At 45.7% G+C, this 16,216-nt stretch overlaps 1 protein-coding gene across 1 annotated transcript in view; it reads left to right on the top strand.

Moving 5' to 3' along the window:
- MARVELD3 (MARVEL domain containing 3) overlaps window positions 1-15,698 on the top strand; it is a 55,553-nt gene extending 39,855 nt beyond the window's left edge. Inside the window, exons 4-6 of the mRNA XM_068261757.1 lie at window positions 1,639-2,122; window positions 3,027-3,133; window positions 13,713-15,698. Of these exons, the coding sequence (XP_068117858.1) occupies window positions 1,639-2,122; window positions 3,027-3,133; window positions 13,713-14,320 (1,199 nt within the window). The 3' untranslated portion in view covers window positions 14,321-15,698. The remainder of the gene's footprint in view (window positions 1-1,638; window positions 2,123-3,026; window positions 3,134-13,712) is intronic.
- The last annotated feature ends 518 nt before the right edge of the window (window positions 15,699-16,216 follow it).

Raw genomic sequence — 16,216 nt, 5'->3', positions numbered from 1 at the left:
CACAGGACAGAAGGAAAACATAGAGAAGTGCACCCTGTATGTATTGAGAGAGTTTAGCCTGTCTAATTCTCCCTCATCTGTGACTAATCACAACTGTAATGTGATCTCTCAGCTGTGTCAGCTGGCTGCCATGGCAGAGCACCTAATTGGTAAGCACAGGATGTAAACTATATGGCTGCTTCCATGAAAGCAGGAAGTAGACATACTGCAGATTTATTGCAGGATTTGTATCAGCTGTAACAAAGAAATGTTTTTCTGTAAAGGTTATGATGCTGTTGCTTAACTTTTAGAGCAGAGAGGAAATTCTGAGTTCAGGTCTGCTTAAATTAAGCCGTATACTGATAACACCATGTTCTCCGTTGATGTTAACTGATCAGTACACAAATACATCAGCTGTTGTACAAGCTGTGGAGGCTCATTACACATAAAGGAGATTGCATTATAGGCTCTGGGGCCTTCACAGAGTATGCTTGGTTCAGTGGTGTAACAATAGACCATGCAAGGTATGCAGCCGCAGAGGGACCCAGATGCTGCAGGGGGCCCCATAGGGGGAGAAGATTCTTTTCCCTGTCCTGAGAAACTGACAACTGGAGGCATGGAGAGAAAAAAAGTTCAGCTCTCTGCACAATTGTTCTAATGACTGCATCTTCTCAGCCACTGATGAGGAATCATACAAGGTTTTGTAGACAAAGATTTGTAGACAGTCCCTATTCAGTGTGCAGCAGGCTCTTGTGTACAACACCCTGCCCCCTGCACCTCCACCCCCTTCCCAAGAGCTGTGTACTGTAGTGATGCTGGAGGGGTCTGTAGAGCCAATATCTGCATGGGGAAAACACATTCAAGTGTGCACTAGCAATTGTATAACATTGGTTTTCAGTGTACCTGTGCAGAAAGCAGGAGTGGGGGATTTTTTTTTGGGGGGGGGGGGAGGGGGGGTTACAGGGGCCCCATCCAGAGTTTTGCAGGGGGCTCAGAGATTTCTAGTTATGCCCCTGGCGCGGTTAGAAGATTACCTGCTCCCCCTTTCTCCTGCATGTGATAAATGCTGCAAATCGGCCAACTTTTATAAAATGACCAATTTTTTTTTCTTTGACCCTGCCTGGCTTTTATACCAGAATTTACAGCTGATGTAGGAGTGTTAAGCAGACCTCAGGATCCCCTTTACACTCCATCAGATAACAGCGCAGAATCTTAGGACAACCATTACCGTTAAGGGCTCTGCCTTTGATATGGGAGACCAGGGTTCAAATCCTGGCTAGGTCAAGTACCTATTCAGTAAGGAGTTCAAGGCAAGACTCCCTAACACTGCAGGGTGGCCTCCTGAGCACGTCCCAGTGGCTGCAGCTCTTGAGCGCTTTGAGTCCGAAAGGAGAAAAGCGCTATACAAATGTTCGGATTATTATTATTATTATTATTATTATTATTATTACAATTCCTAATACGCTTTTGTTCACCAGATTTTAAACCACAAATCTGTCCATTTTGTGCCTGTAAATAGGGGAAGCCATGCAGCAGACCTGGGTGTGTTCTTCATGTTTACAGCAACAACCTGTCCCTCTTCTCAGTGGGAGTTTTGGAATCTGCAGAGTTTAAAGAAACTACTTTTCTTATCTTTTCATAATATTGTCGTTATTGCAGGTTTCACCACAGCAGACTCGGGACCCGGCCTGAGCGATGGGGACAGCCGAGCACCCAGGAGACACAAACACGACCAGAGGGGCGGCCGGACAGCCACAAGTGAGCAGGACACGCAGAGTGGATACAGCGGTGAGAAGGTTCCGAGCCGGGGTTACCAGGACCGCAATGGCCACCGAGACTACAGCCGTGATGACAGGACCCCGGGCAGATCCAGAGATGACCCGGACAGAAGCAGAAGCTGGCAGTATGAAGACAGAGGGCAGAAGATGGACAGAGACAGAGGACACAGTGCTGACCCGCATCAGTCAGACAGGAACCGCCAGTATTACAACCTCAGAGGTCCTGATCGGCTGGAGGAGAACCAGGCCCGAGACTATGACTACAAGCAGAGGGACCACGCCAGGCGCGTCAGCTTTGAGAAGAGGGAGAAACCAGGTTATCCGGGGTCTGGTAGAGATCCAGATGATTACTCCCCATCAGAGAGGTGGGTGCAGGTCACACTATTACATTCCACAATACATGCTTGTATTAGTTCAGCCTCCCATTGTTAATGCATGTGATGGTAAATTTGCATTAATTAGATCTGCAGAAAGTTCTATACATTGTACATTTGTACTTTCTGCAATGATTTGATTCAACACCCCTGCCTGGCTGACTCCTGTACCTTTGTTTCTTGTGAGGACAGCGCTCATGGGCATCCCATTTTCTTTGGTATTGGAAATTACTGTGGGAAATAGATGCCGCGCTACTGCCTGGATTAAAAGGGCACTACGGTGAAAAATTGTAAAATGTTAAATATGTGCAATTATATACAAATAAGAAGTACATTTTTTTCCAGAATAAAATGAGCCATAAATTACTTTTCTTCTATGTTGCTGTCACTTACAGTAGGTAGTAGAAATCTGACAGAGCCGACAGGTTTTGGACTAGCCCATTTCTTCATAGGGGGATTCTCAAGGATTTATTTATTTTCAAAAGCACTTAGTGAATGGCAGTTACTCTGTCCAACTGCCAAAAAACTGTGTAGCGAGCAGGGAGGCTGGCCAACATCATTGTTTAAATTCTTTTTAGGAAATATATTTATAAGGAATAAAAGCCTTGCTGAGAATCCTCCATGAAGAGATGGACTAGTCCAAAACCTGTCACTTCTGTCAGATTTCTACTACCTTCTGTAAGTGACAGCAACATAGGAGAAAAGTAATTTATGGCTCATTTTGTGCTGGAAAAAAATACTTATTTGTTTATGTTTGCACTTATTTTAAATTGTACAATTTTTCGCCATAGTGCCCCTTTAAATGTCCGATGCGCGGCAAAAACGCCTTTTCCTGATGTTTTCCAAAGCCAGCATTCATATAGACAGACTTATATCATGTTTTACTTTCGCACAGAGGTTATCCTCGCAATGGAGACCAGATGTACGACATGGAGTACGAGAAAGAGAGGACAAGCGGTATCTTGGATTGCTACCAGTGCCGGTACCTGTGCAGTGGGAGAGGTAAGGAGGCTGCAGGCTGCCTGTGTCATGTGATCAGGCAGGAGCATGCAGGGCATTGTTTGTTCTCTCCCATTTATATAGTGAGACTGGAACCATCAACCTTTGTATTATATTCTTGGTTTAGTAGAAGGAACTGTTATGTAGTCTCAACAGCCCATTGGATTGTCCTTCATGGCAGTGCAGGAACTTGGAATGGTAAGTCTAACATGGACAACATGGACAGTGGCAGACCGCTTCATTCATTTATTACTGAACAGAGCCTGAAATACCGTCCTGCTGTACAGTAGTCATTTACAGTATATTTTGAGTGATGCTGGCCTTAACTGACCCATAGCGTTATGCTGTGTGGGGGGGGATCCGGGGGATCCGTGTCCCATTTCGTCTCACTGTGAGGGGTTGGGGAAGGAGCTGTACGAGATCTATAGCCCATAGTATTGCTCTGGGGGAGGAGCTGTGCGAGATCCATGGCCCATAGCATTGCTCTGGGGGAGGAGCTGTGCGAGATCCATGGCCCATAGCATTGCTCTGGGGAAGGAGCTCTGAGGGATCCGTGTCCCATTGCTTCTCACTGTGAGGGGTTGGGGAAGGAGCTGTACGAGATCTATAGCCCATAGCATTGCTCTGGGGGAGGAGCTGTGCGAGATCCATGGCCCATAGCATTGCTCTGGGGGAGGAGCTGTGCAAGATCCATGGACCATAGCATTGCTCTGGGGGAGGAGCTCTGAGGGATCCGTGTCCCATTTCGTCTCACTGTAAGGGGTTGGGGAAGGAGCTGTACGAGATCTATAGCCCATAGCATTGCTCTGGGGGAGGAGCTGTGCGAGATCCATGGCCCATAGCATTGCTCTGGGGGAGGAGCTGTGCAAGATCCATGGGCCATAGCATTGCTCTGGGGGAGGAGCTCTGAGGGATCCATGGCCCACTGCATCTTGCTGTGAGGGGTTGGGGGAGGTGCTGAGGGAGATCCATAACACATAGTGTTATTCTGGGGAAGGAGCTGTGGGGAAGTTATGACCCATAGCATTGTGCTCTGAAGGGGTGGGGGTGGAGCAGTGCAGGATCCATGGCCCATAGCATTACGCTGCGGGGGGCTGGGGGAAGAGCGAATTGGGAATCCATGGCACATAGTGCTGCAGTGCATCAAGCAATACAATGATTACGGCTCAATCAATGCGCAATAGATTTCTGTCAAAATCTTTTGAAACTGAATGTGCCATGAGGGAAGGAATGGAAGGGTTTGAGGGTCAGTGGGTCCCTGGGTTGGTAGCGATCAGGTGGGGTATGTAACACTGCTGCAGTTTGTAGACTTCCACTAGAAACAGAGCAATGACAAGAAAAAACAGCGCTCACAATGATGACAATGCCTTCCCCTGCCAACAATCAGAATCTACAGGAGAAGGGCTATAGCTTATCAGTTGGTGGAGGGCTCTCAGTCCTTATCACAGTTCAGGAAAGATATAAGTACCAGTAGTTGTTAAGAGTAGCCCACAATGCTGGTTAGTGATTTCTCAAGTACATAAATCAGGCCAAAGGTGCCCATACACTGAGCCGATTAGCGGCCGATCGATTGAAATCGATCAATCGATCTGACATGCTGGAAAATCTAGGTCGATCTGTTGAGATGGCTTATCATTTTGCATTGGACCTAATGGAAATCTGATGGCAAAAAAAAATGCCATCCGATCAATTTTCAATAGATTTCATACTGAAATCTATTGGAAATCTGTTCCTAGTAAAAAAAATGTTCCAAAACACATCAGATAGATGAGAGATCTATCTGATGATCTATCTGCTGCTAAACTAACGAGTGTATGGCCTGCTTAAGGGCTTGTTCACACTATGAGCATTTTTGTTTTTTTAAGTGCTGGCAAATCTTTTAAATCTCTGTAAAAGTGCTTGAGCTTTAGTGTTATCGCATGAGCGATTCTTTCCGAGCGCAAACGCGGGTCATGCCCAATTTCCTGAGCGTTTATGCTTCAATGCAAGTTTTAGGGAAAACGCAAAGCACTTGAAAAAGCGCTTTGAAAAGTGATTTGGTGAGCGATTTGGAAAAAAAAATGCATTGTAATTATTCAGTTCCAGGTCAAAGAGTTCACTTCCTGATTGTCTTCAGGAAGTAAAGGAAAAAAAATCGCCAAGCTAAAGCACTTAGAAAAGCCCAAAAAGCAGAGGGAAAAGCGCTTACAAAAGCGCTTGCGCTGACGATTTATAATGTAAACAAGGCCTAAGTTTGATTAAACACAGAAGCACAGTAAAGTCCGCCAGCTAGGAGATGCTCACACCGCCCCCCCCCCCCCCCCAATAAGGTAAATGACTCACCAGATCCAAAGACCCTCAGGGTCTGTCTGTGCATGTGGGGTGTATGGCCACCCCCATTCACTTTGGTAATCTCCTTCACTGGGCCCCTCTGCTACTCGAGTCGTCCTCCAGCACACCTCAAAAAATAAACACTTCAAATAGCGTAAAAATACCTTTTTTTATTTTATTAAAAATGTACATGGGCACTTTAAAATCTGGTATGCGGCATGGGTGGGTTATCTGTATCAGCCCTGCCAGACCAGCCTCGCCTCCCTGCGATATGAGTGGCTGCCGCTGCCAGCTCTATGCGCTCAGGCTCCCATGAGCTCTGCAATTACCATTAAATCAAACGGCTAGCTATGAGTATGGAAAAAATGGTTGGAGACTCCATGATTAAGTTTGGGTGTTTATTATACTGTGTTCTGTCCGTGATTGTTCATGCATTTGCAGAAAGTTGGTTTTTGTACATCCAACATAAAATAAATTGCAGGGCATGATAAAAGGTAGATCACAAAAGTGCTTTCACAGGTCACATAGCTGGTAATTGATAAAAAAAGAAAACCCAATTACCAGCTGTATGGCCTGTGAAAGCACTTTTGTGATCTACCTTTTTTTCATGTTTTTTTTTTTTTTAACTTTCCTGTTCCTATGCCCAACCACATAGCCCAATTTGTACCCAAACATGACACTAGCGGCACTTCCGCCCAACCTCCGTTATATCCGCGGTACTTCAGCCCAAACTGCAAAGAATCGTGGTACTTCCGCCCAAACATCGGAAACTGCGGGACATCTATGTCACTTCCTCTTCCGGTCCCAATTAAGAAATGCTCATGTACAGGAAATTATCTACAGAAGCTGAAAGCATTGCATATCCATAATGTGATGCAGATAGAATGCTTAGATGGTGAGGACAGTGAGGGGAGTTTCTTATCACAATGATTTGTTGCTCAGTCACTGCTGGTAGTTCAGGCTACTTACAAGAGGACGAGGAACTTGGAAGCTCTAATCAGTGTCTTATTGGGTTGGATACCAGGAGGTCACACAGGAAACTGCAGAGGCTTATGGGCTGAACAGTGCTGTCCAGATTACAGTGTAGCAGGGGTGTGTAAATGGCAACAATAACAGTACAAATACTTTAGCAGGTGGAACCAGTTCCAGATATATGTAGTAGATAACGAGTCCTGAACAGTTTAGCTGGAGTTTACCAGTGATTTCTTCCAGTTCTTCAGTCTTAAAGTTGCCTTTCTAGCTGAGCCAGTACAACAGCAGCCCTCATAGTTTGACGGCTATGCTGAGCTGCTCTGAAGCATTCCTAGAGGAGGACATGCTGTTACACCTGATTGTCAGCCTGTGTGGGGGTTGTACATCCAGCAGTGCTCCTGGCAGTTGGAAAGGAGTGGGCAAGGATCGTGCAAAAGCTTCCAGGTCATTGGCCATTATTGAATGATAAAGGAACATATGCATGCCTGGAGTTCATTGCCCAAAATTATCCTTAGTGATTGCTTCGGGTGACAGTCTGGCAGGAACACAGGTGCCCCTCGGCATCTCCCGCTTTCGTCTTCACTGGTTTCCTGAGCTGGATAATGCTAAGTTGACCATTATTTGTAGTTCCCACTGCAAGCTGCAGGGGTCCTCCTACTCCTCCGCACTTCCTCCTCCATCATACAGAACAGGCTGCACAACAGAGACAGCAGCAAACCATGTCTGGACAGAACTCAGTGGATGGGATAAAAAACACCTTTCTGCCAGTGGGTATAGCTAGCCATTATGGGGCCCCATAGCAACATTTTTCATGGGGCTAACTTATCTAGGCACTCTTCAGCAATTCCACCTGCCTCTACCCTATGGATAGGAGTTGAATGGTCATTTTACATTTTCATGCAATGCACGCAGTGTATAGTCCATGAGCACTGATAGATTTACGGTAAAATAAATTAGGAATAGAAGGTGAGATGAAGGAGGGTGAGGGTAAGTGGTGGATTAGACAAACCAGGAACTATCTATACAGTCGCACTAAGAAAAATAATAAAGGAGGTATGTTGCTAAAATAAATATGAGGAACATACATTTAAGGGCAAAATAGATAAGTTTTAAACATTTAGATGTTCTCAGTCACACAATAAAGTCCACCCTAGTTGTCTGAAATGGGAAGTAATCCTTAAAAGCAAACTGGATGCCAAATGGCCCAAAATATTAGACGTCATTTAGAAATTCCACAACCATAATCTACAATGGATTTAATATAAATTAATAGCCAGGAGATACCTAACCCCTTCCCATGTGCAGAAATTCTACCCAGCAACAAGTATACTGTGTTGGAAATGCCAAAAGCCATAGATGATGAAATATATGTGTAGTGGCACTGCTCTGCAGTAAAGAAACTTTGGGAGGACCTGGAGCACTTTGGTAAATAAAATTATACGGAAAATGATTTTTCTACATCCGTAAACACAGGACTTTTTGAACTGGAAAAAGGCAATGAAAGCACAAGTTAATTAACCAAAGAACTCTGGGCACTAGTTGCTAAAAGCATGATTGTAGAACGGTGGAAAGACCCCTCCTTAGTGGTGTCTGTACAGTACCAAACCTTAGTGATGTCTGTAGGGCACCAAACCTTAGTGATGTCTGTAGGGCACCAAACCTTAGTGATGTCTGTAGGGTACTAAACCTTAGTGATGTCTGTAGGGTACTAAACCTTAGTGATGTCTGCAGGGTACCAAACCTTAGTGCTGTCTGTAGGGTACCAAACCTTAGTGATGTCTGCAGGGTACCAAACCTTAGTAATGTCTGTAGAGTACCAAACCTTAGTGCTGTCTACAGAGTACCAAACCTTAGTGCTGTCTACAGAGTACCAAAACTTAGTGATGTCTGCAGGGTACCAAACCTTAGTGATGTCTGCAGGGTACCAAACCTTAGTGATGTTTGCAGGGTACCACACCTTAGTGATGTCTGTAGGGTACCAAACCTTAGTGCTGTCTGCAGAGTACCAAACCTTAGTGTTGTCTGCAGGGTACCAAACCTTAGTGATGTCTGCAGGGTACCAAACCTTAGTGATGTCTGCAGGGTACCAAACCTAAGTGATGTCAGCAGGGTACCAAACCTTAGTGGTGTCTATGCGGTACCAAACCTTAGTGATGTCTGCAGGGTACCAAACCTTAGTGATGTCTATAATGAACAATGTCAGGACACCTGATCACTTAATCTTTACAAATATAGTACAGAACTGGGTTTATATGTCAGTAGAACCTGCATAATGTTTGCATATCTCTCCCTACATTCCTGCATCTCCGTACGCTTGCATAGCTTGTGATAGTGAAACATACAATATGTGTGACCTGTTATAAGGTTTGTGTAATTTACTTGTGACGTGATGTCTCCTGTATTATCTGCCCGCAGTCACACACTCTGTGAATAATCTCCAGAGTCTCTCTGGTGTGAGCTGTTATTCCGCTTACATTCCGCGCAGTGTCGGACTTTGCACTTTCGGCAATAAAGTTTGCAGCATTGATTGATGTTAATTATGTTTAATTGGCTCATAAACTTGGTGTAGTTCTGTAAACAGGTGGGTCTGTGTCCAGGTGCATGAATTATCTGTGCTGTTTATAGGAGACCTGCAGGAGCTTACAGCCTGACTCCTGCAGGAGCTGACAGCGCTCAGTGGCAGACCATGCTTACAGGGAACCCGAGGTGAGAGGGATATGGAGGCTGACATGTTTATTTCCTTTTAAGCAATACCAGTTGCCTGGTTGTCCTGCTGATCCTCTGCCTCTAATACTTTCAGCCATAGCCCCTGAACAACCATGCAAATCAGATTGTTCTGACTGGATTAGATGCATGCTTGTGCAAGAACTGGTATTGTTTAAAAGGAAATAAATATGGCAGCCTCCATAGGTCTCACAACTCAGCTGATATTACATAAATCACTTCAGGAGCCCAGCAGTCACCCCCTGACAGCTACAGGCTTTCTGAGAGCTCTGTCTGTGCCCCGCCCATTCAGAAAACCTATTTGGAAGCCCCGCCCCCACTGCCCGCTGTTTTCAGAGGGGAGTGTAGAAGCAAGTTCAGATAAGACTCTGCTACAGCTGGATGCAAATACTGAGGTTCTGCTGTTGTCATGTTTTCCAAAAGAAGTTAAGTCAACTCTTCAATATATGTGTATCATTCATTGGGAGCTAAGGTGGGCATGTATCTATCGATTTTGTTCCCCATCGACCATTTAATTTAATAATTTTATCGCATCGGATGAAAATTGGTGTCACAACAAGCATGCTCGTTCAATTATTCAACCAATGCGTTTGTTGGACATGCTGGAAAAATCTCGGTTTGAAGTGCTTGATCGCATGCGCGGCGGTAACAGTAATGAAGAACGTGACAGACCGCGGATGCTGTTCACCAGGTGTAATTAACCCCTGCCCCCGTGTCCATGTAGTGTTAAAAGCTCACCTGTCCTGCTGCCTCAGCTCCTGCCTCATCTGCCACCACCCCTGTATGGCACGGGGTGACAGCGGAGGAGGCTGGCTGGGCGTCACACCAGCAAGATGGGTGAGATTTTACACAGCACAGGCAGCAGGGGGTGGGGACATTAACACATTTACATGTTGGGGTTGGACAGGCAGGCAGTGGTGGCATTGCTAGGCTGCTTCCACATGCTAAAATCTATTGGGAATCTACCTATGTATGGGCAGGCAACAGATCTCTCTTATCAGAGAGAGATCTGTCTCTCGGTCGATCTGTCCATACACCACTAGATGTATGAGCACCTTTAGAGCTTGCTGTGATGACAGATATAAGTTTAGGGTTATGTACATGGGTGTCCGCACATAGGGGCAAAATGGGGCAGCCCCCCCTAGCAAAGCAAACAGTGTGTCTGTCCCCTCTGCCTGTAATGGAACAGTGAGGCAGCATCAGAACTCTAATCAGCCGGCGACCAGTGAGAAGTGGGTGCTAGTACCTCGCGGACGGATGGGACACATCACAGTGAGTGTGGGGTGGTTGTCCCCTTCACTACCGAAAACTGGCGGGCACCTGTGACCACATAAACTAGGGGAAGTCCCTGTCACTAAACATGGGAGGTCCCTGTCTTTACCTAAACTGAGGGGGGGGTGGTGTCCCTGTCACTACCGAAAACTGGGGGGCACCTGTGACCACCTAAACTAGGGGAAGTCCCTGTCACTAAACATGGGAGGTACCTGTATTTACCTAAACTGGGGGGGGGGGGTGTCCCTGTCACTACCTTATCTGGGGGGCACTTATGTTGGAGGCACTCACAATCTAATCCCTACCATGGTCCCAGTCTAATGTCCCACCATTGCTAAGGTCATGTAAATTTAGCTCCACCCATGGCCACACCCATATCCTGGTCCATGGCCACGCCCATTTTTGCACACGCCACACAACTCCCCCAAACCCACCCCCCTGCCTGGTGAATTGTCTGCGGACGCCCATGTTTATGTATTGTCCACACAGCCTGCGCAGGTACCCCAGAGAAACACTTCTATAGTTGATTGTAGAGATCAATATTATATCAACCAATGATTCAACTAATGATTAAACAGGGAGGTTCCCAATGATAACAAAATAATGACTGCAATAAAGTCCTTTTGATTTATCGTGTCTCTTTATCCATCTGAAGAGGTAAGTGCTATTCTTTCACTTCTTTTCATGTTTTAACTTTATCATTATCTGCTTCCTAATTCAATAATTCATATAGACGTTCACAATCTATGTCAGGTGATTGATTTCTTCTTCTCTGATTGGCTGCTCACAATCTGCTTCCTTGGGAAAGGGAAGTGAAATATGATCACATGATTATGAAAAACTAATCAGAGATATAGAAACCACACCCCTGACAGATGGATCATGTGATTCTTCATGAATTGATAAATGTAATTGTCTGTTACCTCAAAGAGGACCTGTCACATTGCGGTAGTTGTAATGAGGAGACTGAGAAGGAAAGACCATGCGGGCTTGTTTTTCTCAGTTGTGAAAGTTTTTTCTGTGTTTTAGTGCGATGTCAAGGTAGTGTAGCTGTCTGTTGGGAGATTAGGTTGTGGGGAGTTAGGTCTGTTTTTTCCGAGGAGCTGCTGGAAAGAGGGAGCTACAAGCAGAGACTTGGAAAGGGAATGATATAAAATGTTACTTGGTTTCTAGCTTCTAGTTTCCCATTAGTATACACTCTCATTTCCATCTTTTCCTTCCAGCAATGACTGCTGTAAGTAACTGTATGACCAGCTCATAGTCATTGGCAAAACATGATCGTTACGAGCTAATTCCTGCTGACCCAAGAAGAGAAAGAAATTCACCTGACCACAAGCAATAACTGCCTTTCAGTTAGCTGGCAGCCAGTTAATTAACCAGCATGTCTCTGAGTCAGTGAATATTTGTATATCGTGATACATTTTTGTTCAGCTCTACAGCCTAACCTCCTAGCGCTGCCATAGTAGCAAGCATGGAAGAAGAATGGAGAGCTATGTAGAATGGATTACATAATAAACTTTACATGTAAGGGCCCCTTCTCCCAGGTCAGTGAAATGGGACTGTGATAACTTTTCCTGTGCACTCCCCGCCCCCATGTGTCCCCTTCCCTGCCAGGCCTGATGTGCAGTCCCTTATCTCACTGTACTCTTCAAACTCCTGACTGCCATGTGTCCTCTGCCCTGACAGTCCTGATGTGCAGTCCCTCCTCTCCCTGTTCTTTTCAAACTCCCCATTCCCATGTGTCCCCTTACCTGCCAAGCATGATGTGCAGATGATAGATATGTGAGTGACCCTCCTCTCACTGTTCTCTTCAAACTCCCCACCCCCCCATGTGTCCCCTTCCCTGCCAGGCCGGATGGGTGGATAACAGGTATGTCAGTGATGCAGTGGAAACCTGTGGACCTGGATGAAACCTATAAAAACAAGGGGAGCATACAAATGCCATGCAAATAGTATTGCGGTTAGAATCATTCTGAGTTATGCATTATTGTGCACTTCATAAAGTGTCGTCACATTATGAGTAATCTCCAAGCTTCGAGAAGCTGACAATCTAATTTTCCAGACACAGCTTAGTGCCAGTTTGGATAGGGAATTATTTCAACCCCCTGGATGCTTTTCGGATGTGGGAAAAAAAAAGTCTGTACTTGGAGGAAACCCATTCAAGTACTAGGAGAACACAAAAAACTCCATTCAGACACTGTCCTGGACTCCAGTTCTGCAAACCCAACATGCTAAACACTGTGATAGTCACAGGCTAGAAAGACTCAAGACTCTTCTGGATCAGGAAGCTGAAATAGACCGAGCGAGGCACTAGAGAGATGTAATCCAATTAAACAGCAACACCTAATGTTCAGAGCTTATTCCACTGACTCTGTGGGGAGTCGAAGGATAAACTTGGGTATCAGGGAGGGTTTAAGTTTAGTTGGAGAGGTTGGGCGTCAGATGCCAGGAAGAGGTTAAAGGTGAGGTTAGGTATCAGGAAGGGGTTAGAATTAAGGGAGAGATCAGGGTTAGATGGCAGGAAGGTGTTAAAGGGAGGTTAAGGTAAGGTGCCAGGAAGGGGTTAATATTAAAGGGGTAGGGGAGGCATGGTCATCCGTTAGGGTAAGTCAGTCATTGGAATTCCAGAGTATAAGATTTGCCTTGCCGATACTCATTTTAGGCACTAATTTTGCCGTATTTGGTACAGCATCAAGTCCACTGGCACCAAATTCATACATACTGGCCAATGGAGTACAGTATTTGCATGATTGGTAAAGCATTAGGTTTGCATTAATGATAAAGGATTAGACTTGCATTATTAATCCGAGGTTAGTTTGGGATGATTCAGCCTGTTAACCCCCCCTCCCCCCATACAGTGTGATGTCAGGGCCTTGGTTCAGACAGTTCCCTGTCTGTGAACCTCATTGCATTGTGGGAAATAACAGCTGTTTACAGCTGGGTCCTACTGCCAAAAAAGCAAGCAGCGTCTCCTTCCACTGACATCACCTGCCAGCAGTAAAAATGTCACTATGTGGTAAATGTCAGACTGTAAATCAGGGAGAGGAAACATTTTACAATGGGAAAACACTGACTAAATAATTTATACATAATTATTGTACACATTTTTATTACATTATTTTCACTGGAGTTCCTCTTTAAATTATGTTTTAGAAATACACTAACTGTTTTATAATGAGACAAAAGACGATCCTTTCCAGCCTCCCTCATTGCAGCGCTTTGCTACTAGAAGGTGACAGGTCCTCTTCAGGTCCTCCTTTGTTTGACCCTGATGTAAACCGCTGTCCCCCCTCTCCTCTTTCAGCTTGCTGTCAGCTTGTGGAAGTTCTGCTGAACATGCTGATCCTCATCTGCTGCTCCGTCTCCTACAACTCTACGGGGGGCTACACAGGCATAACTAACCTGGGTGGAATCTACTATTACCAGTTTGGGGGGGCTTACAGCGGCTTTAGCGGTCCGGATGGAGAGAGGGCCCAGAAGCTGGACGTTGAGTTTTACAACTTAAAGCTTCCCACGGTGACAGCTTCTATGGCGTTTGGGGGCGCTCTCATGGGGTTCAGCTGCCTGTTCATTCTGCTTGGGGTGCTGCGGATCCCGTGGCGATGGCCGTTCTGGCTGCTGGTGGAAGGAGCATTGGATGTCCTCATCGCCGTAGGCTACATACCGGCTCTTTATTTCTACTTCACGCGGCTGCAGAGCGCGTACAGTTCCCAGGTGTGCACTGACCGCGAGACTCTGTACAGCAGTAAAGGCTACCAAGGCTTCACATGCGCTCTGCACGGAGCGGACATTGCTGCCGCCCTCTTCGCTTGCATGGCCATCATCGCCTTCTTCATGAGCGCTGTGCTCGCCATTCTGGGATTCCGGACTGTACGCCGTATGAAGCGGAAGCCCAACACTTCCCAGTTCTAACCTGCATGACCTGTGAACAGGGGCCGCCTTCCTGTGAAGCTCAGGAGACACATTTAAATCACACCAGCCTATAATATCCATGTGGAACTATGGCAACCCTAGGAGGTTAGGTTGTGAGGGAGTCCACCTAACCCCAACAATGAACAAGGCAAATTCTAATAGCAGTCAAGTTGATAAGTGAATATAAACACACAGAGACGAGATGAGTTAGATGTGAGTGCCGACCTCTGCTGCAGCTTTCCTCCTCTCCCCCCTGTATGCAGCTGCTGGGAAGGTCAAATCAGGAGTGACCATGTGACAATTAATGTAGGGAGAACAATAAATGCCAGATACAGATTTGTGAACAGAGGCGCCAACAAGAATAAAAACATTTAAAAAACTTTTAAAAAGGGGGAAGTTTTAGTGGCATTACCTACGTCGTACAACAGACTGAAAAAACTTTACTTAGATTCAAGGTAACATTTTTTAGGAGCTCCAAAATGCAACGTGTTTCGCAGGTCACAATCCTGCTTCATCAGGCAAATAATTGGAGAAAACAAATGGGGTCTGAGTAGCAGCCAAGCGCCTCTGGTCCTAAGTGTATCTGGCTAGGTTCTCTGCTACAGTTCAGCTTTACAACACTTCTAAAGCCTCGTACATAGGCTAAACTAAAGCTGTTTCAAACAGATTTCGTTCTGTGGTCGACAAGCATGTGCAACTATATAGCCCAACAAAATCGACTAGCAGCCAATATTGGCCATTTTGAGCGATCTGTCCGGCGGATCAACTCGGACGACTGTTAGGCAGATATTGTGCAGTTAGCCTCATGTGTACAATGTAATTTGAATAACCTTGTTCTACGGAGTATGTGCATGTCGCACATAATGTCGTTTCCACTTGCACTGCAGTGTTTACACGAGTTGGTTGTTTGCAATATCGGTGTGTGAAAAATCGGCAAGTCTTTCCAGCGACGTCGCCAGTAAAGTCATTTCCATGGCGTTAGTCACCTGTTTCCAGCGACTTTTTTTGGAAGGGTTTACGAACGTTAAAGAAGATGTTTCTAATTTACTTATATTTAATTGACACTTATCAATATAATTGCCTTACAGGATACGTCCAAGATCATAAAAAAACGAGATCTACTTACCTGGGGCTTCCTCCATCCCCTGGCAGCCGATCTGTCCCTCGCCGCAGCTCCCGTGTCCCGGGATCCCCTCCATTGGCGATGCCGACACTGCCCAGGCAGGATCTTCTGCATAAGTGCGTGGCCGCGCCGCTTGCGATCGTGCTCACTTGGCCTGGAGTGTTGCACCTGCGCAGAACAGGAGCACCTCGTGGGAGAGCAAAAGATCCCGAACTAGCGAGGTCGGCATTGCCTAAGGAGGGATTCCAGGGACAACGGAGCTGCGGCGAGGGACAGATCGGTTACTAGGGGCTGGAGGAAGCCCCAGGTAAGTAGATCTCATTATTTTATGACCTCGGACATATCCTTTAAGAATGTGAGAACTTACCTTGTTCATTGTTGGGTTGAATTAGGCTTCATGTGACATGTTGACATTTCAAGCAATTAAAGCAAAATGCTGGCCAAAACTTTAGTTTTGTTATGGTCAAGTTAAAAAAAAAATCCCTTTTGAGTCTGTTTTCTATAGTCTACAAGGTTTGAAGATTTATCCTCATTTCCTGTCATCATAGGAACAGGTGGTAATCTTTGCAACAGGAACATAGCTGGCAGTAATAAATAAGTAGGAGGAGTCACCTGTCTCTCATTTCCTCTTCCAGTTGTCTCCCTCACAAGCCAGGGGTGAGAACTAGATGGTTTGCATGGTAAGAGGAGGACTGATTGACCCTCTCCCTGCTCTACATGAAACTAACAAAACTGTCTTGGTCGGGTTTTCACTTCCCTATGGGGCCCATACA

This window comes from Hyperolius riggenbachi, chromosome 11 (genome assembly GCF_040937935.1).
Source record: "Hyperolius riggenbachi isolate aHypRig1 chromosome 11, aHypRig1.pri, whole genome shotgun sequence".
In the NCBI taxonomy this organism is placed as follows: Eukaryota; Metazoa; Chordata; class Amphibia; order Anura; family Hyperoliidae; genus Hyperolius; species Hyperolius riggenbachi.
Note: the sequence above shows the minus strand (reverse complement) of the source record. Positions and strands in the feature narration are given on the sequence as shown.